Source organism: Mustela erminea, chromosome 8 (assembly GCF_009829155.1).
Source record: "Mustela erminea isolate mMusErm1 chromosome 8, mMusErm1.Pri, whole genome shotgun sequence".
Lineage (NCBI taxonomy): Eukaryota > Metazoa > Chordata > Mammalia > Carnivora > Mustelidae > Mustela > Mustela erminea.
The window spans coordinates 91,411,381-91,437,813 of NC_045621.1; the positions used below are offsets into that span (position 1 = coordinate 91,411,381).

Genomic DNA, 26,433 nt, shown 5'->3' on the forward strand with positions numbered 1-26,433 from the left:
CATGTGTATATGTGTGTTGGGTGTATGGAAGGTTTTTTAACTATGCATTCATACTGCCACTTTGGCCACAATTTTTATGCACTAATTGTGTTACTGTTACTAAACGAGGCCAGGAATGCATTGCCCCAATTCTGCCCTTATTGATGGCAGCAAATAATTAAGTTGTCTGTTAATAATGAAGAAGGAACAGGAGGACCAGTGGAGAGGTGATCTTTAAGTACTACATTAAAGCTACAGGACATTAGCATAAATCTTTCCATATTGATAATGTATACATAAAAGCAAATATAGGTATAACTCACAGTTAAGGAATAAGTCTTTAGTAGGTTCCAAAAAATACTAGTTTTCCTATGTAGGAGAATTAACTACTATGCATAATTTAAAGTTACTACATCAAACACATGGCTCTTTTGCAAAACATCATAGGAACTGAAAATGAAAGAGTTCTTATTTTCAAATAAACACAAAATAAACCAATTAATTCTGAATAAGTAGTAACAACTTTATTTTAACTCAACGTGCTGAAATGCAAAAAATATTTTCAGCAACAAGATACAAAAAGTATGTATCTCATCATTAACATCAGCTGATTAAAAATGAGGCTGAAAAGTTCATATAAGTCTTTACACATTTGAATCTTGAAAATCAATTTCCCCCAGAATTAATTTTTAAATAATTTTAGCAGAATTTTATTTTCAAAAATGGGACTCACTTAAGTTTTATCTTCATTCTAAAAAACTGGATGTGAAATTAACTGGGTTACAGTATACAACGATAAACTCTAACAAACAGAAAAAGATTTAAATATAAGAATTTCTTTTTAAACATAAAGTCCACATACTGCAAACAGAAGACACGGTGTGGTGATTTCATTCCTAGTGAAGAGGAGTCTTGCATATGATAGGCACTCAATATTTGTTCAACTAGATCTAAAATTGACATCATCCCATGAACACTTAAAGTAGAGCTCATAATTTGTATAAAAGAGGTTTACAAAAAAAATACTCTTATGTGCTGAAAGTGCTGTTTTTATAATCTAAAAACAGTAAAGCCCACTCATCCACCTCCTTTTGCAAGAATACACTGAATATTTTTATTTTATCCATCAAAGAGCAAGAATGTCCACGTCAGAATAATTCATCTTTCAAATACCTTGCTAGGAAGAAAGCTTGTTGAGTTGGATTTTAACAAAACAATTTACTGAAGTCTCTAGTGTTCTAATTTAGTAACACTGGGTAGCATGTATGAGCCACATTTTTATAAAAACTTTTACTTAGGTTTTACATTTCTGCACAGAACTTAAATGGGAAAATAAATCAGTAATTATGCTTTTGGCAATTTAAATTCTAACTTAGGTCTAGTTTAAAAATAAGCTAATAATGTTCATGACAAGTTTTTAAGATATCTTTGTGAATATTTTAAAACTTAACTTTAAACTTGATGTCCTAAAAAGGCACTGTTTTCACATTTCATCATGCAGTAAATGGTCACATTTTTGAAAACTATAATTTTCTATCAACTGCCCCCCCAAATAAAGCTCATTTAATGAAATATTTCAACTAACCTGAATTTTCAACATTTAACTGAGTCCTATTTTCAGAAATTCACTCTTCTGAACATACCACACGCAAGTCCAAGCAAACACAAGTACGTGTACACACACACACACACACACACACACACACACACACACCCACCCAGATGACATAATACATGCATGGTTCTCCAATTACTATTTCAAGACAATGACACATGAATATTCAAGGAGGTAACAATGGCAAGCCATAACATTATGGCACCTTCATATTTGTGCTCTAAATACCAATGTATGTTAAAATTTAAAAACAAAAAAGGCACAAATACAGTATTTCTGTATCTCAAGCTAATGAACACCTCTCCAATGGTTACTTTGATAACCTGTAACAACATTTAAAACCAGTCACTACTTTTCTAAGGAAAGCTCTGTTTAGGTGACAAAAGGGAAACAAGAGCAGGCTAATAAAAGGCAAAATTGTTCAGGACAGACAGATTCTGTCCCTAATGAAAACAATGTGTGTAGTTTCAAAATGAAAAAATAAAAAGGCTATTAGAGCACTCACATCAGAATACACTTTTTTTTTCCATTGCCTCAAAAACCCACAATACCAAAAAAAAAAAAAAAAAATCCCCCATAATAAATAAAAAAAATAAATCAACTATGATATGATTCTGTTAGTATAATGGTAGGCATTATATAATCTGAAAAGTGGACATTTCTACAAACGTGTATCTCCTCACAGCACAGTGTTTGACATTTTTGGTACAAAATGTGCTACCAAACTTAGAACAAAACCAAAAAACAACTTTATAATAAAACCCTTAAGATCTGCAATAAACACTAAAGTAAGTAGGTAGGAGCAAGCTGCAGTGTTCATTATATGGGTGTTATTACTGAAGTCACTATCGTTAGAAATGTACATATAAGTATTGAATTAATTCACAATGAGCCTGTGCATATTATATATAAATGGACACACCAGTACTTTTTTTTGAAAACAAGGTTCTAGAGCCTGAGGAATTTTGTTTTAAGACCTTGGAAAAATATTAAAATCTTAACATGTATATGTATGTGTGTGTATAAAATTTGTACATTGTAAATTTAATAGATTCAATCTGGTTAAGGAAGCGAGGTTCTACTCCCTATAGTATTCTTACACAGGATGGAGTCCAATAACATGTAAGAATCCTTCTATCCCAAGGGATTTTTCCAATTTCAAATATAAGTTAACATAAGAAAGATTCCCATTAAACTACACAGAAAGAAATGAAGCTATCTGAAAATATGATCTTTTCAAACTACAGTTTGTTGTGGATTAATAAATGCTTATTTGACAGTGCTTGCTTAATGTAAGTATGAATCACTCTTTATATATTAAAATTGCTTCAGTGACTACCTAACAAAGAGATAACAAAAACGAAATCTATTTTAAATCCTCAGGCTTCATTTTCCTCCTTTTATCCTAAATTCAAAAATTAAACATAGCATACAAATTTTAATTGGGGGAATAAAGTATGTACGTGAATATATAAGTATATGTGTTTTTTTTTTCCAGTGACACTTTTTCCCTTGTGGTCAAGTATAAATCTTGCCTACGAAGCATACTGTCACTATCACAGAAAATCAGATGCAGTGACTTGCCACTGATCACTCCTACTTCTCTGGGATAATGCACCAGAACAGACTCCACTGTGAACAGAGCTATCCAAACACTGAACATGTGTATGTGTTTAAAGCTAAATTCATTTATAATAAAGAACTGGCCCATGAAAAGCAGTTTATAAATAGTTTATCCTGTTCACATTATGCAGAATTTCAATATCATCCACAATGTTAGTACAGTAACTGAAACAGAAAGGAGAAAGCTAGGGGGGAAAAAAGGTTCAGAGTGTGGCCTGACATATTTCTAAGGGCTCTCTCCTTTAGTCTGCAAATAATATAAGTTCACTGTTTTCAGGAGGAGAGTAGAGTATCCAGGATTTGTTTATTCAGTTGCCTTCTCCAAAGTGTGATAAGACAGGAATAAATTCAATAATAAATATCTGAAATTTAAACCAATTTAACTACAATCAAGGCTATCGTTCTTATCTATTATCACAAACATCCCAATTGCCTCCATTGGTCTTAAAAAATTCTTTCAAAAGTTAAGACACAATTAATTATACCTTATTAATTCCCTCAAAAACAAAACAAAAAAAATATATGTACCATTTAGCATACAAAAGTTACACATTAAAAGTGCATTATATCTTTCTTAATTGGCCCACTCCTTAAATTTACATTTGGTCATCCTTACTTTCAACATGGACAGAATTCTTCATATAAATGTATGTCACTATAAATTAAAAAAATTAATTCAGCATAAAACATGCTTTCTTTTTATTGAAATCTTAACCTCAATCAGTTCTCAATCATTGTAAACTTGAATAAATCCACAAAAAACACAAGCAAAAGTTTGTTATGCTTTTCTCAGTTTGTTGGACAGTCAACACACAAACATCACAAATTTTACTAAAAATTTGGGCCAACTCATTGCATATTTGCCCCCTGAAATGAAAAATAAATTAGAATTGAAGCAGTGTATTGCCGTAACTTACCTTGAAGGTAAGCAGGTTCTCCTATATGTATAGAACTTAGACTGGAGACATTATCAGTAATCTCCAATTCAAGTGCTTTTAAGAAGAACCTAGTTTTAAACTTAGAGACAGCACAGGACAAACCCTATAAAATTCATTTTGCTTTTTTCTCAAACTAATGGAAGATCCTTTTGAAACTTAATATCTTCAGTTATCAATATTACTGCATTATGGACCTAGTGCAATCCTGCATAGCCTTAGTCAAAATGACAAGGCACAATAAAAAAATTAAAGTATTATATGAACAAGAGAAGTCACTGAAGATAATTTAAGGCCTTGAAGTGAATTAGAGTATAATCAGTCTAATTTAAAGCTGAAGAATAAACCATAAATTATCCACCTGAAATGCAAGCAATATGCTTTTTCAGCTTCTGTTCTGTGGACAAGACAACAGAAACAACTCTTGCTTATGGTTTGTATATTAGAATCCTTCTGGACCTGGAGGAGTAAAAGTCAATTCCATTTTTCTACAGTTCATGGAAGATTTCAGGACTGTTTTAGCCGTTTGCGTGGAATGCCAAACTGTGGACACTGTGCAGATGCTAGTGCTCGGAAGGCTTCTGCTACTAAATGAGGGTGAGACTGAATCATGGACTTCCACCCCGATGTTTCCATTATGTCCGCTGCTTGGCTGAAAAATAAAGTTACGTTATGTTTACTAAAGAGTACTTTTCAAAACACATTATTATTATTTTTAAAACTTACAAATTTCAAAATGTTTTAAACACTTCATTTCTCTCTGTCATCAGGCCCCATGAATTCATGAAAATACCATCTTCACCTTACTGGTATTTTATGTTGCAACAGAAACTCTTAAATTCTTCTGGAAGTTCTATACTCTGGAACTATGTTACAGTTTTCTCCATAGTCCTAACTCCCATTGTTACCATTTGTGTATCAGCTCTTTCAACAGCTCTTTTCCCTGGCTGTTACACACAGGTTTTCTCTAGAGTTCCAACTTTTGCCCTCTGCTCTTCTCCCTCTACTTCAATACTATCAACTCCTACTAATACTTAAGGCGTTTTTTCAATAATACCTCAAAAAGGCCTTCTTCCTCTAGCTTAGGTAAGGTTCTTTTGCTATATGCTCCGATGGGTATGTTATATAGTATCTATTGTTACACTTTATTTCAATCACTTGTCTAATTCCAATTTGCCTCCTGCTAAGCTATAAACCCCATGAAGGCAGGGGAGCATTCATCATGTTCACCATGATATTCTTTGTATAAGCACAGTGCCTAGGGTATTTACTGGATAGTAAATATAAATACCTGTTAATTGAATGATCACCTACTGCTTCATGCTTCTATACTTTGGATGGAGCTATCCTTTCTGTTCACAATGCCTGTTATTTCCTTCTCAGTTTTACTAATTCCTATTCATGTTTAAAGGTTCAGAAGTCATCTCCAGAAAGCCATCCCTAAACCATCCAACCTTTATCCAGTGCCCTGTACATATCTTCCTTTATCACATTACTTACCACATTATAATAACATATTCATGTACTTAGTTTGTATCAATAGTTAAAATTCTCAAGAGAGGATTTTTCCTAATCATTTTTATATGAAACTCCTTAGCATGGTGCTTGAGACACAAGAATACTAGGTAAATGTTTGTGGAACTAAACAGTGGCTAATTAACAATAGAACAACTTTTTAAATTTGCCTGACATTATATTACCTCTATGTCATTGTGTTTATAATTTTAACTAATTGTTCAGAATCACAAAGATACCTATCAATATACCTGGCATTTTCATTTATTTAATTCAACAAAATATCTATTGAAGATCTGCATCTACAACAGCTTCTTGAAGGGATGTGAAATAAACCAGCATTTGTTGACAGTGGAAAAAAGTTGTTCAATGTAATATTTTCTTAACAGAATACAATTAGAATTTGAAAGTGGCTAAGTACAAAGGATCAAAAAATTATCATTTACAGCTAAAACATTATATTTGTGATTCAAATATATTTTTTAGGATCAAATGCCATGATGATAATATATTATCACACACCAATCAATATACAGAACATCCAGTAACTTAAAAGTGGTCATAGATGAAAACAATGGGAAGTAATTAAATGGTCAACACTCATTTTATTGTTTCTAACACTGTCTTTTTCCACTTATATCAACTTTTGATAATATGTGAAAATAGAACTAACTGAAGGGTTTACAGGTAAATACTAATCAAAAGCAGGACAAATTCTTTACACCATCAACGCTTCTTTGATTTTGAAAAATTATAAAACATAGACAAATCATTCTAAAAATGAGAGAAGAAAACATAAGAAGGGAATAATAAGTTCTAGTGGTTCATACTCAGAAGGCCCAGGCTTAAAAACATGTAACAACTATCATACCTCTTACAGTTTCATCAGAGAAAGAAAAGAACAAATTGAACCAGGAGCTAGTCTAAAATACTGTATGATTCAAGTTACTTGGCTAACCTAAGAAGCAGTAGATGAGCATTCAAATGTAAAGACTTTCTAAGCAAATTTGGAGGAACACGCCTTAGAGGATAAAATGAGTATTTCCCACATTTTTAGAAATGCTTTCTGAAGGGGCAGGGAAAGGATCTCCAATAGCCATTGAAATATCTGGACTCAGTTATATACTATAAGCATATATGCATAAGAAATTAAAATGTCGATCCCAGTTCACATTAGAAGCTGATCTACAAGGAAGCATAGCCTCAAGAATCCACTAAGTCAAATTACTAATTTTTAAAATAACTGGCAGTTTACTTCATGTAACTAATATCTGGATTCATACTTATGCAGATGAGCAAAAGGCTATGCAAACACTTAATTTCATGTATGCAGATCAACTTTAAGTCAGAAACTGATGTCATCTTACTTGCTGTTCCAGTTTTTCCCATCTTTACACCCAAGCTGTCGAAGTACACTGCACCTGCATTGAAGATTTAAACACACTTAAAAAAAAGTCCGGTGAAGAAATGTTGAAGGTGTCATGCCCACTGAAATACAGGCATAGCTTACCTATTAATAAAGTCTATGGCTTGTGCTTTCAACTGTTCTGCACTGTGCAAATCTGCAAGGACAAGGGTATCAGCAACATTTTCTACTGAGAGGTTACTACACAAAGCTTCTTCACACATGACCTTCAGCCGTTCCAGTGCGTACTATCCAAAAGGAAAACATAACAATTAAACATTTACTCAAACTACCAAGTTTTAAACACTTGGTGTTTGTAATTTAGAAAACACTTGGTATCTGTAAACTAGAAAATAAAGTTAAAGCACATTATACTCTGAACTGAGAATTAAGAAAAGGTCTTTTATTTTTAAAAAAATTATTTATTTATTTTTGAGACAGAGAAAGCACGTGCACGCGTGAGCACGCATGAGTGGGGGGTGGGGACAGAGGGAGAAGCAGACTCCCCACCGATCAGAGAGACTGATATGGGACTGGATCCTAGGACTGCGGGATCAAGACCTGAGCCTAAGGCCGACGCTTAACGGACTGAGGCATGCAGCTGCCCCTATGACCGAGAATAATAAAAAAAAAAACCCTCAAAGTTATTTTAACCTAATATTAAGAAGATGTTCTTGAATAAATATTAAGAAGATTAATGTTAAGAAGATTCTCTTGAATGAATTCAAGAGAAAGACTAATTTTCTTTAGGAAATTTCAATTTATGCAAAATACATACTGTCAATTTTTAAAACAGTTTTATTCCTTTAAAAAAATCTTTCTTGCTCAATACTCTTAATGAGTGAATTTCTCTTCTCCATTTTAAATGCCGAAGTGTACCAGGAGGTACCTGTATGTTGCCACTGCTCAATCTTGAAGAATGAATTATAAAGCTGAAAAAATAATTTTGATAACTTCTTTAGTTATTATGACAACTTCAGCAGCTTTATTGAAGTATAAGTGATATATGGCAAACTGCACATATTTGAAGTTTATACTTTGGTAAGTTTATAACATATAACCATTATTAAAACATGACACTGAACATATTCAACATCTCTAAAAATTTCTTCCTACCTCTTGGTAATCCTCCCCTTTCACCCTACCCCCAGCTAAACCTCTGATGTGCTCTCTACTGCTGTAGTTTGCATTTTCTTGTGTCTTCTATAAATGGAATCATAAAATATGTACTCATTTTTGACTGGCTTCTTCTACTCAGAATATTTATTCTGAGATTCATGCATGTCTGCTATTTTATCAACAGTTCAATGTTTTTTATTGCTAAAAAAAATTCCATTGCATAAAGACATACCATATTTGTTTCTGCATGCCTCTGTTGATAAACATTTGGGTGTTTCCAGTTTTTAGCTATTACAAATAAAGCTTCTATAAATATTCACATATAAGTCACTGTATGGGAATATGCTTTTTTTCCCTCTTAGATAAAATAGTAGACTCACTAGATCACATGGTGTGAAAATTTTAAGAAGTCACCAATCTTTCAAAGTGGTTGTAACATGTTACATTTCCATCAGCAGTGTATAAAAGTTCTAACTTACACATCCTTGACCATACTTAATGTGGTCTTTGTAATCTTAGCTATTACAATACATGTGTAGAAATAACTCATATGGTTTTAATTTACCTTCCCCTAATAACTAATGATGTTGAGTATCTTTTGAAATAGTTAACTGACATTAACTGAGAAAATGTCTGTTCAAATATTTTTCTCTATTTTTAGAAATAACATTGTTGGGCACCTGGATGGCTCAGTCAGTTAAGCATCAGTCTTCAGCTCAGGTCATGATCCCAGGGTCCTGGGACTGAGTCCTGAATCAGGCTCCCTGCTCAGAGGGGAGTCTGCTTCTCCCTCTAACCACTCCCCTGCCTCCCCTGGCTCGAGCTCTTTCTCAAATAAAATCTTAAAAAAAAAAGGAAATACAGATTTCCTTAAAAAAAATATTGTTTTCTTATAATTGAATTTTGGCAGTTCTTTATATAGTTTGAATGCAAAAGTCCTTTAGCCGGGGTGCCTGGGTGACTCAGTCAGTTAGGCAGGTAACTCTTGATTTTGGCTCACATCCTGATGTTAGGGTTGTAAGATCAAGCTCCACATCAGGCCCCACACTCAGCAAGGAGTCTGCTTGCGATCCTCTCTCTCTTCCTCAGCCCCTCCCTCTGCTTATGTGCTCTTTCTCTCTCTAAAATAAATAAATAAATCTTTTTTTTTTTAAAAAGTCTTTTAGCAGCTATATTCTGAATAAAAGCTGCTAACTGTATAGATGCTTTGCAAAGTATTTTCTCCTAGTTTGTGTTGTCTTTTCATTACGTGTTTTCTGAAGTTTTAAAACTTTACTTAAGCCTAATTTATCAATTTTTCTTTTATGTATTGTTTTTTGGTGTGATAGCTCAAAAGTCTTTGCCTAACACAAGACTATGAAGACTTTATCCTATGTTTTCTCTTCAAAGTTTTAAGTTTTAGATTTATAATCCATTTTGCATTACTTTTTGTATTGGGCTTAAAGTTCATATAAGAAGTTCATATTTTTTTTTCTTTCAGGCATATAGGTATCCAATTGTTCTAGTATCACTTACTGAAAAGACTATTCCTTCCTCACTGAATTGTCTTTTCACGTTTATCAAAAATTAGGTATCAATATACGTAACAGTCTATTTCTGTACTTTCCATTCTGTTCCAATAAGTTGTCTATCTTGTAACCAATACACTTCTTAAATCCTGAAGCTTTATTTACTTTTTAAAAATATTTTATTTATTTATTGGAGAGAGAGGGAGAGGGAGAGAGCATAAGCAGGCGGAACAGCAGGAGAGAGAGAAGCAGGCTCCCTACTGAGCAGGGAACCTGATGCCAGAGCTTGAACCCAGGACCCCAGGATCATGACCTGAGCCAAAGGCAGACACTTAACTGACTGAGACACCCAGGAGCCCCTTAAATCCTGAAGCTTTATAGGAAGACTTGTTATCATGTAGTTTTAGCCTTTCACTTTGATCTCTTTTTCAAAGTTATCTGACTGTTCTAGGCTCTTGCACTTGCACGTAAATTTTATATCCACTTGTCAAAAAACAAAACAAAACAATAAAACCTGCTAAGGACATGTTGGTTCTACTTGTGAATTTTAAGAACTGAAATTTTAATACTGAGACTACTGATCCATGAACAAAAAAACAATTTTTTTTAAAGTTTTTTAAATTTATTTGACAGACACAGAGAGATAGGGAACACAAGCAGGGGGAGTGGGACAGGGAGGAGGCTTCCCACTGAGCAGGGACCCCCCTCCCAATATGGGGCTTGATCCCAAGACCCTGGGATTATGATCTGAGCCAACAGCAGTCGCTTAACGACTGAGCCACCCAGGCACCCCCCAAAATTTCTCTTTTTATTTATTCAGGTAGTCCCTGAATTTCACTTATCAATATCTTGTAATTATCAGTTCAGTCTTTTGACATCTTTTGCTAGATATATGCGTATATATTTAATATTTTTGATGCTACTGCAAATGTCATTTAAAATTTAAATTTTATTGAGATAGCTATGGTTCACGTGTAGTTTTAAGAAATTAATAGATTCCAGCTTGAGAGAAATATGGCAACAGAGTAGAAGGACTCTAGGCTCCTCCTGTCCCACAAACACAACTAGGTAACTATCAGATTATCCTAAATACCCCAGGAATAGTCTAGAAGACTGAAAGAACAAACTCCACAACTAAAGGGAGAGAAGAGGCCACACTGATAAAGGTAGGAAGTGTGGAGACCTGACTTAGTGGAGAATGGACTGTGGGTGCTGTAGAGGGGAGGCAGTTGCAGTCATGAAGAAGGATGAGGGAGAGAGGAGCACACAGAGGAATTCAAAAGGGAATGTTTCTCCAAAAATGATGGGTTGTAAAATGAGAGGACCTGAATTTCATGACTTCTTGCAATAAGTGGGGCTAGAGTTCTGTGGGCTTGGCTAGGATAGAGTTTGGAGGGTAATGCCCTGCTCCTGGACAGAAGGCAGACAAAGAACCCAGGGGTAGGTTGTGTGGAAACAGCTATCTGAAGAATGTCTGGGACACATCAGGGTCACATTATTTGCTTTTCTCTGAGTACAGCCCTGAGAGGAAGCATTCACAGGGACACTTCTCCTAGAACAAAGGAGCTAGTCAGTGCCAGTTAACTCCCCCACCCCTCAGCATAAATACAGACCCAGCACTGCATCCACATTGGCTGCCTTACTTGCTAACACCAAGCCCCACTCCCTTGCACTCCAGCAGGACCACCCTTCTCAGTCAAGCTTCTGTCAGTCCCAACATAGCAGGCCCTTCCTCCGGAAAATCAGCACAAACCCTGCCCATAGTTTCTTTCGCAGGGCCTCAGTTCCAGATGAAGCAGTGTCAGGTCCCATTTCACAAACAGCCCAGAGCATAGCTAGTTAAAATCTGCCACATCTACATTAGGGATGAAACATGGCCTCCAGCAAAGGAGGAAAGTCTTGTGGACAACTGGCTTAAAGGACAGAGTGACCAGAATACAACAGTGAACCACATGCAGAACACACTTGAGACGTGCCCTGGAAGTGCCAGACCCTGGGCACTACATAACTTCTTCTTCATTAGGCCATTATTTTCAGGAACAGAAGACATAACTGCCATAATAATCGCCAAACTAAAACAGGAATAAATAGAAAAGTTGAAGAGACTGATAACCAGCAAAGAAATGAATCAGTAATCAAAAAACTTGTAACAACAAAAGTCCAGGATCAGATAGATGGCTTCACAGGCAAATTCTACCAACCATTCAAATAAGAGTTAACACCTATTCTTCTCAAACTATTTTAAAAAACAGAAAAAGAAGGAAAACTTCCACTTTCATTCTATGAGGCCAATATTACCGATACCAAAACCAGATGAAGACACCGCTAAAAAGGAGTACTACAGGTCAATATCCCTGATGAACACAGATATGAAAATCCTAGTAAACTGAATCTAATACATTAAAAAAAAATCATTCACCACAATCAAGTGGAATTTATTCCTGAGCTGCAAGTTTGGTTCAGTATTCATAAATCTATCAACACAACAGATCACATTAATAAAAGAAAGGATAAGAACCGTATGATCATTTCAATAAGTGCAGAAAAGATATTTGACAAAGTACAAAATGCATTCCTGATAAAAACCCTTAAAAAATTAGGTTTAAAGGGAACACATCTCAACATACAATGACCATATATGAAAACCCCACAGCTAATATCATCCTCACTGGGGGAAAAACCGAGAGACTTTCCCTATGTTAAGGAACAAGAAGACAAGGATGTCTACTCTCACTAACATAGTACTGGAAGTTTCTGCCATGGCAAGGAGACGACAACAACCAAAAATAAAAGGCATCTAAATCAGCATGGAAGTAGTAAAACTTACCCTATTTGCAGAAGACGGGACTCCACCAAGAAACTGCTAGAACTGATGCATGAATTCAGTAAAGTCTCAGGATACAAAATCATCATAAAACCATCTGTTGTATTTCTATATACCAATAATGAAGTGGCAGAGGGAGAAATTAAGGAAACAATGTCATTTACAACTGCACCAAAAATGATAAGATACTTTGGAATAAACCTAACCAAAGAGGTGAAAGACCTGTACTCTGAAGAATGTAAAGCACTAATGAAAAAACTTAGGATGGCACAAAGAAATGGAAATATATTCCATGCTCATGGACTGGAAGAACAAATATTGTTAAAATGTTTTATTACCCAAAGCAATCTACACATTTAATGCAATCCCTATCAAAATATCAATAGCACTCTCTGGAGAGCTAGAACAATCAATCATAAAACTAATACAGGACTACAAGAGACCCTGAATAGCCAAAGCAACCTTAAAACAGAAAAGCAAAGCTGGAGGCATCACAATTCTGGACTTCAAGTTGTATTACAAAGCTGTAATAATTAAAGCAGTATGGTACTGGCACAAAAACAGACACAAAGAACAATGGAACAGAATAGAGAACCCACAAATGTATTCACAATCATATATCAACTGTTGTTCAACAAAGCAGGAAAGAACATCCAATGGGAAAAAGACTGCCTCTTCAACAAACTGTGTTGGGAAAACTGCACAGCAACATGCAAAAGAATGAAACTGGACCACTAGCTTATACCATACACAAAAATAAATTCAAAATGAAAGACCTAAATGTGAGACCTGAAACCACAAAAATCCTAGAAGAGAACACAGGCAGTAACCTCTTTGACATTGGCTGTAACAACTTCCTTCTGCATATGTCTCCTAACACAAAGGAAACAAAAGCAAAAGTAAAGTACTGGGTCTTCATCAAAATAAAAAGCTCTGAAAGCAAATGAAACAATCCACAAAACTAAAAGGCAACCTACAGAATGGGAGAAGATATCCGCAAATGATATATCCAGTAAGAGGTTAATATCCAAAATATATGAAGAGCTTATAAATTTAAGAACTTATAAATTTAAAAATGGGCAGAAGACGGACATTTTTCCAAAGACATCCACATGGCCAACAGACCAATTAAAAGATGCTCAACATCACTCATTATCAGGGAAATTCAAATCAAAACTGAAATGAGGTTATCACCTCACATTTGTCAGAATGGCTAAAATCAACAACATAAGAAACAAGAGGTGTTGGTGAAGATGTGGAGAAACAGGAACTCTCTTGCACTGTTGGTGGGAATACAAACTGGTAGAGCCACTTTGGAAAACAGTATGGAAGTTCCTCAAAAAGTTAAAAATAGAAAATACAAAAATACTGACTCAAAGGAATACATGCACCCTGATGTTTATGGCAGTATTATCAAGAATAGTCAATTTAAGAAAATAGCACAAGTGTCCATCGATGGATGAATGGGTAATGAAGTTGTGATATATACAGAATGGAATATTACTCAGCCAAAAAAAAAAAAAATCCTGCCATTTGCAGTGACATGAATGGGGCCAGAGAGTACTATGCTAAGTGAAAAAACCAAATACTGTATGTTTTCACTTATATGTGGAATTTAAGAAACAAAACAAATGAGCAAAGAGAGAAAAAAACAACAGAGAGAGACAAATCAAGAAACAGAGTCTTAACTACAGAGAATAAACTAGCTACCAGAAGGGAAGTAGATGGGGGATGGGTTAAATGGATGATGGGAATAAAGGAGGGCACTTGTGTTGAGCACCAGGTGATATATGAATTGCTGAATCATCATGTTGTACATCTGAAACTAATATTACACTGTATGCTAACTAACAAAAATTTAAATAACAACTTGGGACAATAAAAGAAATAACAGATTCTAAGGCCCCGCTGGTAATATTTTATAAAACAAGTACAATATTGGGATGCCTCGGTGGCTCAGTTGGTTAAATTTTGCCTTCAGCTTGGATCATGATCCCAGGGTCCAGGGATTGAGCCCCAGGCTGGGCTCCCTGCTCCGTGAGGAGCCTGCTTTTCCCTCTCTCTGTACTCTCTATCAGATAAATAAATAAAATCTTAAAAAGAAAAAAAAAGTACAATATCACATACTCTCTCTTTCCCTCTGTCTGTGTATGTGTATATATGTACGAATATATATATGCACATATTCACACACAAAGGCGTATGCATAAACTTACATATTATATAGAGAGATATAAATGGCATGAACATCAATACTTTTCAGAAAAACCTCCCGATGTCCTTCAGGATTGAGAACTACTGGGATTTGAGATTTTCTGGCATTTTTGCATTGATTCTCAAACTTCAAGAAATCACCATTATAGGGGCACCTGGGTGGCTCAATTGTTTGGGCATCTGACTTCAGCTCAGGTCATGATCTCGGGGTCCTGGGATCAAGTCTCATGTTGGACTCCTCCTCAGTGGAGAGTCTGCTTCTCTTCCCCACCCCACTCATGGGCACACTCTCTCTTTCTAATAAATACATAAATTTTCTTTAAAAAAAAAAAAATCACCATTACAAAAGAACATTATATAACATTAACATTTTTTTTTCTCTTTCTGTGTTATCATGTTAAAAAATAAATGTCTGAATACTGGGAATTAAGTTAGAAAAAAATCCAATATTTTCTTCTTTTTTATCTTATTATTTTATTTATATATTCTAACTAGTTCAAGATATTTTTACGCCTTATTGATTTAAAAAAATCTAATTTCCATATTATCTTCAATGTCTGCTATTTCATAATATGCTCAAGAGCCATCTATAAATAGTATAAATTAATTCTTCAATATTTTAAGTTATTTGGAGTTTTTCTTTGATGATAGCTTTCTAGATACAACAAGTTGAGGAGATTTTTCAGCTTTTTAAGACCTAATTACTTACTTTGTCTGCAGCTGCCAACAAGTTGTCAGCCATTTTGTCAAGGTTTGGTGCTTTCCCTGTGTAAATGAATCTCATCATTTCTTTAAAAACCTCAGGGTCTACATCATTTATTTCCACTCGATTCTGATATTGAAAACAACATAAAAAAGTTACACTCAAAGAACATACACACGCACAAATGAACCAAAGCAAAACTTTGATAATAATTTAACTAAATCTGCACCCAAATGCTCTATTTAAACTCTACTTTAAAATGGAGATAAGTAAATCTTCAGTAAGCTAAGCAGGCAAAGTGAAGCAAGCAGGTCTAACAGAAGTATACCCAGACAAGTACTGCCATGTAGGCACATAAAACCTCAATTTTTCAATTAAAAAAGAGTAAAAAAACAAACAAACAAAAGCCTTTAGGCCAAACAAAATATGTGTGTTCAGTTTTTAACCTCTCTCTTAGAAGAAGACAGCTATTAGTTTTTTTCTTTGTTGAATTCCAAGGTCATAGCACAATGCCTATGACCCTAAAACCAATGGTGCTATTCCTAGCACTAAGCAAAAGCAGGGTCAGGTATTTCATATAATTCCACAGCCACTACCTTGAAACTCTCCCTTTTGCAAAAATGACATGTCATACTATCTCTGGGCGTATCACCTCTTTGCTCAAAACATACTCAAGTCCAATGAGCAGTAATCCCTCCCCCCCCCCTTTTTTTTGAGCCGTAATCCCTTTTTTATTCCTACATCTTTGTATCTGATTTCCCTTCAAGGATCAATGAAGCTAAACATCCAACACTAAACCATACCAGACTTTTCTGACCCTTTGCTGACAATAATATTTGACATTATTCATGTTTCCTTGTGTGGTAGTCATCAGAAAGCTAATCTTAGCATCTGGCAGAACAACAATCCAAGGAAGGAAAGCAGCTATTTGCTTCAGACTTTAGTTCTACAGAAAGAATGAAGGAGAGCCATATAGGTAAACTTTGGAGTTATCTAGTTAGAGCATGAAGGCTGCTATGTCATGTAACCAGCAAAGAATCAATTTCTGATCTTTAATCTGACTACATTTTAAGACAACAGTGAAGGACAAATATTTGGGAAAACCAAAGAGATACTGGTTACAGCAGACATACAGTAACACTGATGTAATTTATGTCATTTTTAAAAAAAAAATCTAATAAATATCTTATTTTAGTGGTAAAAAGAATGCAGAATTCCAAAATCAATGGATAGTTTAGAAAAGAAGAATAAACATCTTAACCAGAAAATTCTCAAATAGCTATGGACCAGAACACCACTCTTTTGGATAAGAACTACCCACTTATTTTGCCACCAGATGGACATCAAAATAGCTATTATTTGGAATATTCACCCACATTAGGCTACATCTGTTGTTCTACTGCAGAACATTTTTTTCCCTATTTTTTCCCTATCCCTCTATTTCTAAAATCATAATGTAACAATGAGAACATGAACCGTTACTTTCAAAACATACATTTCACTATTCTACATTAGCACAAATTAAATATTAGCCTTTAAACCATGTTTACCTTTTTGCTTTCTTCCATTTCATGTTCAAACATTGCATTAAAAACTGGGGATCGAGCTGTAACAAGATTAAGCATCATTATTTAATGCACAGATGTATGGAAAAAATGTACAATATTGCCCAAAAGTTGAAAAGTACCTGCAAGTACAGACTTATGAGCTTTAAATTCTTGTCCTCTCACAAAAAAACTGCAATCTGTAAATCTTGTGTTTTCCCAGAGATTACCTAAATCTTCTGCTAGTCGACATTCAGGCACCTTCAAAGTATTTGTATTAGTATGTCCTGATATATTTACTGAATCTTGGACCACACTCACCTAATAAAAAAGGGACAGCAAGAAAAACACTTTTATAAATTAGTATCAGTAATTAAGTCTATACTTAGATTTCTTATCATTAAAGTCATCTGGATAATTCAAAGTACTCCTGATCATAAATGTTAACACTGGGAACTAAATTTAAGGATACAATTTAAAGGAGAGACTAGAAAAAGATCAGAAACACTAGATCATTTTCAAGTGACATTTTATGTAAATAGATGACTTATCGATTGGTTGGAATGCTTGGTCATTAAATTAATCACAAAAACTATTTCTCAGGAAAATAAAAGTCATAAGATGAGGGTGAACTGAACAAGCAGGAGACATTTCTGAGAGATGAAGGAAGAAATTTCTTTAATTTTTCTCACTTACACCAAAGACCTATCAACATTTAAAGTTTATTATACATGTAATAAACATGGCATCACACTCAAAAGGACTTTTTAAGAGTATTAAAAAAGGTTATACAACTACAGTGCATGACAAGCAATTTCTGAAGTATTTTAAGTGTAATTCCTACATGTTTTGACTCTAGTAAAATTGATTTAAATATCTAGTAATATTGATTTAAATTGTAAAGTACAAGAATTCTCACAAAAGCATTGTGCTCATTAAAATTCATGGAAATCTTTTAATATAATCAACAGTAAGAATAATACAAATACAATTTAGTTCAATCTGTAGACCTTCTGTTTATCTATAAAATAATAAATAAAACTTATTATGATTAAAACACTGCTTTTATAAAGATTTCAATATAATTGGATTAAATTTTCTCTCATTAAAGATGACTATGTACTGAAAAATCTTAAAAGACCATTGATTCTTGTGCATGACTTTTTAGAAAAAGTATGTTACTAATATTAGAAATTTCATATTACATTTAATAAGTGGAAGAAAATACCAGTCAATTAGTAAAGCAAATATTTCAGAGTAAATGAACCATTAGTGCATTAGTGCTACATGTTAGTTATCTACTGTTTTAAGCTTCTAAGTTTTGTGGTCATTTGTTAGCTAACACAGAACGTGTAATAATGGCCCAGTATAAAATATTTGAAGATATTAAATCTCAGGAAGTCCTCCTTCATCCTGATGTATATAAACATGTATCACATGCGAATAAACAGATACTTCTAGAGAAAAATTTTATTTTTCTGAGGATATTTTTATTAGCCATTGTTTTTACAACTTGTATTATTAACTATTTGGAATCCTGTATATCATAGAAATCATCTTATTTAATCACCTTGTTTTACAGACAGACTTCAAAGGAAGATCAAAGAAGGTAACTAATGTGTCAATCACACTAGCAATCAGTATCAAAGGAAGACTAGAGACTATAATTCTCAAGATACTTTTTTTTTAGACCATTCTTTGTATTACACAAATACTTCTTTGGATATCTTTTAAAATCAGTAGTGCTACTTTAATGCAACTATGGTTCAAAAAGGATTTATTGCAAAAACACTGTGAGATGATTTTCTACATATAAGAGCCAAGATATTGTGTATGTACATACATACATAAATACATAAAATCCAACAATAAAGGTTCTTTATTCTGTTAATTGTTTAAACTTCTAAATTGTTTCGAAAATGACTACAAAAAAGAAATAAAGAACTTTACTAATCCCTACCTAATTACCCTGTTTTGCCACCCACTATAACTTAATGATACTTAAAAAATGCTGGTGTTGATATTCAGGGTTTAGTTACAGATCACTTTTTTAATCACATAAACAATATTCACTTCTTCCTATCAAGCACTGCTCTTAAAAATTTCTAGACAGTAGAAGTGGACTAGTTCAATTACCATAAAGTATGCAGTCAAGTCATAAAAATGTGACAACATAATTTAGGAAAGGATTTTTAAAATTTTATTTATTGTCTATTATCCTAACTCAAAATAATACATCAAATAGAAAAATTTGGCCAGAATCAGGTGACAGAAAAAATAAAATGAAAAAATACAGCCATTTTTATGAGGCACAAATATTGATAATGTTTTATTTTTATTTTGTATATGTAATCATAGTTCAGAAGTTGTATTATTAACATTCATCTACACAGTATCATCATGGCGACCACAAGTTTTAACTAAGACTTAATTAAGATTTCATACTTCAAGGTATATTCAAATTTTGCCACTCTTAATCAACTATCTAACGATCCCTCACAGTGGCTCCACAGTGAGAAACTTTCGATAGTCCAATTTCACATATTCAAGGTATATTATGCAGCAAAAATTAACAACCTATTAACAGAATTAAACAGAACAAAATCTGATTATTTTTTTGATACCTATAATTAAGAAATCGGTAACATTTAGTTTTCTCTAGCACATATTCAAACACAGGTAATGAACATTCTTACTGAATGGAACCTAGAGTAAAAAATTCAGAAAAAAGTCTGAGATTCTTTCCTATGGCTAAATTATTGTTCTTTCAAAATAAAAAGGCAAAGTTATAATATTCAAAACTGACAAATGCTGCAAAGCAAAACATGAAACACATCTGAAAACTGTTCTTCAAATTTGGTTTTAGCTCAATTGTGAGAATTATGATTTAGACTAAAGATGAACACGTACAGATTCTAATCAACTGTGACTACCCTAGAAATCTGGGTCTCTCATAGTGTGAACTGAAGGACTTATGTTTCCAGTTCTAAAAAATCTCAATTCTCCAAACTAGTTTTAAAAGCTAGGAATTGGGCGCCTGGGTGGCTCAGAGGGTTAAAGCCTCTGCCTTCAGCTCAGGTCATGATCCCAGGGTCCTGGGATCAAGCCCCGCATCAGGCTCTCTCCTTGGTGGGGAGTCTGCTTCCTCTCTGCCTGTCTCTCTGCCTACTTGTGATCTCTCTCTCTGTCAAATAAATAAAAGCTAGGAATTTACAACGGTTCCTCATAGTAAAAATTTTGCCACTCTTAATCAACTATCTAATGATCCCTCACAGTGGCTCCACAGTGAGAAAACTTTCGATAGTCCAATTTCACATTTTCTAAAATAGTGGATCTTAGACTTTCTGACTGTCCTAGATAGGTATCCTTCTTAAAAATTTGGTTGACAGAAACAAGGTTGTCATTTTGTTATAAAAGGGCTTTTATTTTTTTTAATTTTAATTTTTTTTTAAGATTTTATTTATTTATTTGACAAACAAGAGATCACAGGTAGGGAGAGAGGCAGGCAGAGAGAGAGAGAGAGAGAGAGGAAGAGAAGCAGGCTTTCCGCCGAGCAGAGAGCCCGACGTGGGGCTCGATCCCAAGACCTTGGGATCATGACCTGAGCCGAAGGCAAGAGGCTTTAACCCACTGAGCCACCCAGGTGCCCCCATAAAAGGGCTTTTTAAAGAATAAAACCTAACTTCCATCCATTATCACAAATATTTTAAAACAGAAGTGATAACTTAGCAACAAAAAGATAGGATGGGAAAAATGGTGTATCCTTCTAAATGAATTAACTTCAAGAAATACTCAATACATACATATATTCTATCTGTATATGAAGACTATGAGGTTTACAATCTATTGAACTGGGTGCCTGGGTGGCTCAGTGGGTTAAGCCTCTGCCTTCAGCTCAGGTCATGATCTTGGGGTCCTGGGATCAAGCCCTGCATCGGAGCCTGCTTCCCTCCTCCCTGCCTGCCTCTCTGCCTACTTCTGATCTCTCTGTCAAATAAATAAAATCTTTGAAAAAAAATCTATTGGATTCAAAAAGATGGACTAATCTAAACAGTTTTCTATTTTTCAAAGGTATTCCTCAAGTCTTGTTTTCTGCATCATTTTGGGAGGGAGAGAAGGGGCAGAGATCTTTACACTGCTAGAAATATCTACCTCTGGCTACTTGATTCATGATATGGAAGTTGCAAGATGAAGTTAGGTCTTGCAGAAAAAGGGTAGCACCAAACTGCCTTACCTGTCTACAGCACCACTTGCAGGGGAGGGGGAGGAGGCAGTTCTTTAGGTAGGGCAGTGCAATGCTTCCTCCTCTTCTGCAAGCAGTGCTGAAGGTGCTGTAGAAGGAAGGGCATCAATGAGAGGTATGGAAGAAATGGTGGAGGGCATGAGGAATGTTTGTTCAGATTACTTTTTGCCCACCGATGCTAAATACAGTGCCCAGAGTATAAGTCTCTACATCAGTAAAAAGGTACATATTACAACTATCCAAAACTGAATCTGACCAATGCCAACTTACAAGTCATGGTGGGTTATATTTTTAGGAGTTCACTAGTAGGTAGATAAAAAACATACTTCAAAAGTATATATTGAAAAAAGATCTTAATTTCAGCCTTCATTCTGAATTTCTTGGTTGACTAGGTTCCAATATAATATGCTTAGGAAAATATCTGTTAACACTATTTGAATTCTAACAACAACAACAAAAAAGAAATTATTTTCGTAAGAGTTTATTTACATAAAGACTTTTAACTGCAATAAATTTTTGAAACTGGATTACATAACTTAAAGGTCCTTTAAATTTAAAGATTATATGACCTAAAAAGTTTAACATGTTGGAATTTAAGATAACTGCTAAAATTCTGGAAGAGTCTACATTAAGGATGCTAAAATTTTAAAATAATATAACCTGTATTTATTTAAAATATTACTCTGGATATATGTCTATTGGCAGCAAATGTTTTAGTATTTGTTCTACAAATTATTTAATGATAAACTCTGCTGAAGACACTAGTGGTATGCGCTTTACCAACCAAATAATTATATTCATAACAAATTCATCCTACAGTTCATTTAACTTGCCTAAGTGGAAATAAGATGCACTGTATTTGCATTATGTAGTCTCTAGAGCCACGTTTCAATTATTTTTCTGACACAGCATAAAATCATACAATTAGTTTATAATGTTGCCAAGAAATTCGACATATTCCTACAATGAGATTAAGGCTAATTTTGTAGCTGTTAAAATAAGCTACCATACTTCCAAGACACTCATTGGTCTGAAATATATTTTACACAGTTTACTTGACCATAACTTTTCAATCAGTTTTCCTATGAAAACTATCAACTACCTTAAACATTTTGATAAAACTATGTATATTCTCTTTAAACTGTATTGGTAACATAACATAATCCTTGAATTCACTCCAAAGAGGAATCGCAACAATTTGTATGAGTAAAACCATGTAATGGTAACAATGACAAAAGCAAATTCCAACCTCAAATTACGACAAATCATAGGTGTAAATTATTACAGGGGCTATGCTGGTTACTGTTAAAATATGACATTTTATACAAATAAATATACCTTGCAAGTTTGTGAACAGACACGGGCAAATTTTAAAAATTTGGGATGCTATTTCTTATAATGCTAACATTTATTTAATTAAATGAACCCAAATGTCTGAATAAACAAAAAGCTTCCCAATCTTTTCAGGCACTTTCATTATGTATGTATCTATTTCAGTATGTATTCAAATTGATATACTACTAATCATGTTTAATATGGTCGACCTGAAAATGACAAAAAAATGATGAACATCTATGTTAGAATTATTCAGAATGAAGAACATACTTACACATTTTCATAAAAAGATATACATATCCATAGTCTTCCTAGGAGGAAGAAGTATTTAGTATGATGTAGTATAACTACCATATATAATTTATAACTATACACATGACAGTTTTTTCAGGATAAGCTACTTACTACACTGATTTCTGAAACAATCTAGTCTTACTAGTAAAACACTTACAAATGAAACCTTATCAATTATACCAATTACTTAATTTTAAAAATATACCCTTAAATTTAGAAAAGTATACCCAATATTGTTCTACTTTGTATTTTTGTTTATCATGAGATATAACTTTGGAGTTCCTTGAAATAAAAAATATACCCACCTCACAAAATAATGTAAGCTTGTCGTCTGGTAAAAGACCATTAGCTTCGTCAAGCAAAAAATCCCTTCGAATGAATTTTTTAAAACCCCAGTCTTTCCCTTGTACAAACCGATATGCTCTTTGGCTTTCTGGTGGAAAACAGAACAGAAATTCAAATAAAAAAGTCATCTAATTGATAACATAGTTAAATAAATGCACAAAAATTAAACTTGGCCAATATATCCATTATAAGAATTATAGATATATGTGTTCATAAATGAAATGTCTTAAGAGTTATATCACACAGGGCAAGATTGTTTCACAGCAGTATTCAAATTCTGGCCACCATCAATCAGCTCACATTCAGATTTCTGTATCTCTAAGTGGAAGAAAAGCCGTATCAAAACTCTTGGAGAAGACATCTCTCTAACAGTGCGGGCCCTTGAATAATGGAGGAGGAACAAAATACACTGGCATAGCCATATTCCTCCTCATCAAAACCTGATTATAGACACATATCCCTCATTTCTTATTCTCGCTCTAAAAATGGATGCTCTGTATCACCAGGGCATCCTTTAACGTTCCTGGGGCATCTATCCTACTAATTTAAGTTTTACTCAACTAGAGAAAGATCCATCAACTGATAAAACAAAGTCTCTTATCACTCCTAGATCTATCCCCTCATCCCTAAAAACAACTTCCATGAAGTCTAAAAGATGATTTTAGTACAATTTTTAAAAGACAACCAATAATGTCTGAGGTAGATGTTACAAATGCCTAGCATACAACAGAATTGTGTATTATAAAATAAACAAGATCCTCAGTAGAAAGTATTTACAATCTGTTACACAAAGTATTAACTAGAGGTGAAAAACAAGTAATAAATTAAATAGAAAGACTCCACATTATGGAATGAATGTTTGTATCCCCTCAAAATCCTTATGTTGTAATCACATGCCCCTGAAGGATGGTATTAGGAGGTCAGTGATTAGAATTAGATGAGTTCATGAGGGTAGAGACGTGATGAATGTGATTAGTGCTCTTAAAAAGGAGACTCCACAAAGCTCCCTAGCTCCATCAGCCATATAAAGACAGTGAGAATTCAGCAATCTACAACCCAGAAGATGGTCTTCACCAGAACTTGACCATGCTGGCACTCTCATCTTGAACTTTCAGCCTTCAGATCTGTGAGAAGCCAATGTCTGTTGTTTATTATGGTACTTTGTGTTTAGCAGCCTAAACCAAGACATGCCACTACCATAAATGTCAGACATGAGGAAAATATATATAAAACTATGTATTACTTTGGCAATAAAAGATATTATTTAAAATTTTATCTGGAGGAAGGTTTTTTAAATTTTTTTAATTTTTGGTAATGATATTACTTGATTCTATGACTCACTTCTGGAAATCACGTAAAATTAAAAAAATTTAATGTGGCAGTTCATGATATATTTTCCTACTATGCACACTATACATTTCCTACAATGCTCTTCTATTATGAAGAGTTTCAGTTGGCTATATACATGAAGCTTTGAAATGAAGTTAATAGGTCCTGAGACTAAGAAAAACTGATTTCCTTGGTCAGTGTTCAGTCCATCCCTCAAAAAAAATTCCAGTGACAGAATACCAGAACATGCAATCTCCTTTCACACTGTTCCTCAGATTTTATTATCTGGAAAAACAGCAAAGGAGAACTATTTCCTGAACACCAATTATATTTGCCAGGAATTGAAGCAGGCACCATGCCTTAAAAGCAACTATTTTTCTAAGTGACAAGTATATACTGTTTTAGGACATGAAAAGTAGAATTTTAATATTATTTTTAACAAATTTTACATGTCTTAGGAAGTCTAAGATTTATTAAAATAACCGTAAGTCCAGACCAGCATTTAGAATTAAACAATGGCTACATGGCACGTTTGAGGTTAAGCAGATTTCAGTGGGGGAAAAAAAATATATCCTTTTCTAGGCAAAAGTACATAAGTTAACACATAGTTACTCAGAAACTTTACTCCAAACCACTTACCCATTGCTTTTGTTTCTTCCCTTTTGGCGTTTAGAAGGGAAAATTTGAATTTTGCTCGAACTTCACTTTTTGGGCAGCTGACTAAAAGCAAATATAAGGACAAGTAGTCTTTACTTTCATCATCTAATCCCTTTGGATTTACCCTCAGGCACCTAAAACAAAACAACAAGCTCATATGGAGGAATATAAAACTTAAAACACTCAAAAAAGAGAGGCAATGCTGAAATTAGTTGTTAAATATCACAAATAGCACTCCTATTAAATATCTCCAGTTCTTTATAATTCTCTATACTATTAGGAATTTACTATAAATCTAATATAACCCATTAAGAAACAGTAACAAAACCATAAAGTAGCTGATAATATCAAAAACAAAAATTCAAAACAAAAATCTTACCATTTCATTTTGTCACTGGGGCTAGATGAGAATGTTGAACTTTTTAACACTTCACCCATTTCCTCTCGACAAAAACTGAAGTTATTAATGGTCCACATGTAGGAAAATTTTACTACTTTAACCTAAGAGATTCAGAAAACCACTTTTACAATGATGACATTTTTGCTTTTAACTTGTCACGTTAAAAACACTTATAGTAACTCTAACAAAATGCTTTACAATATTTTCAAAATACTATAAAATTTTTAAGTGATATAAAGTAAGGCATTTTTAACAGCACGTACCTGTGTATAACACCAGCTTTCTGCTATAGGACCAGTAGACATATCTCCAGGGAGAGGTGGGCTGGGTTCCCGAGACATTGCCACTTTACTGCAGTCTTCCAAGATTTATGCAATATCCCACACAGATGAATACTTTACTACAAAGAAAAGAAGTTCCATTTACTGATCAAAAGGTTTGACTGAATCAAGAGGGAGTATTTAAACAGTCATAAGACAATTAGTTTCCCAAATTTGATTATGAGGGAACGTGCAAGGATTTCATTATTTCAATAATTAAAAAAGAAAAAAATCAAAACATTTTGTAACATGTAACACTTAAAAACTAAACAAATTTAATGCTGACAGATATTATTTTATAAAGGTATACTTATCAAAATACCACAAAGCAAAAAATAACATATAGCTTAATAGTAAGAGTATAAACATAAAAGCACAAAATAACATGGACGCTTACTGATAATATTATGATTAAGCCTTGAACAAGGTAGGGGGTTAGGAGCACTGAACCTCCTTGCAGTCAAAAATGCACGTATCACTTTTACCTCCCCAGAAACTTAACTACTAATAGCCTACTGTTGACCAG

At 33.9% G+C, this 26,433-nt stretch overlaps 1 protein-coding gene across 7 annotated transcripts in view; it reads right to left on the reverse strand.

Moving 5' to 3' along the window:
* Positions 1-481: 481 nt before the first annotated feature.
* The window catches only part of SPOPL (speckle type BTB/POZ protein like), a 64,892-nt gene continuing 38,940 nt past the window's right edge, over positions 482-26,433 (reverse strand). For 4 of the 7 annotated variants that reach the window (XM_032356236.1, XM_032356238.1, XM_032356239.1 and 1 more), the window contains 11 exons: positions 25,851-25,987; positions 25,567-25,688; positions 25,170-25,321; positions 23,162-23,289; positions 17,128-17,305; positions 16,991-17,046; positions 15,447-15,569; positions 7,178-7,320; positions 7,035-7,088; positions 6,367-6,441; positions 482-4,804 (listed from right to left, as the gene is read on the reverse strand). In XM_032356236.1, coding sequence (XP_032212127.1) covers positions 4,660-4,804; positions 6,367-6,441; positions 7,035-7,088; positions 7,178-7,320; positions 15,447-15,569; positions 16,991-17,046; positions 17,128-17,305; positions 23,162-23,289; positions 25,170-25,321; positions 25,567-25,688; positions 25,851-25,928 — 1,254 coding nt within the window. In that variant the 5' untranslated portion in view covers positions 25,929-25,987 and the 3' untranslated portion in view covers positions 482-4,659. Of the gene's footprint in view, positions 4,805-6,366; positions 6,442-7,034; positions 7,089-7,177; positions 7,321-15,446; positions 15,570-16,990; positions 17,047-17,127; positions 17,306-23,161; positions 23,290-25,169; positions 25,322-25,566; positions 25,689-25,850; positions 25,988-26,433 lie in introns of those variants that run through there. The other 3 variants (XM_032356242.1, XM_032356241.1, XM_032356243.1) reach the window with 3 other exon arrangements.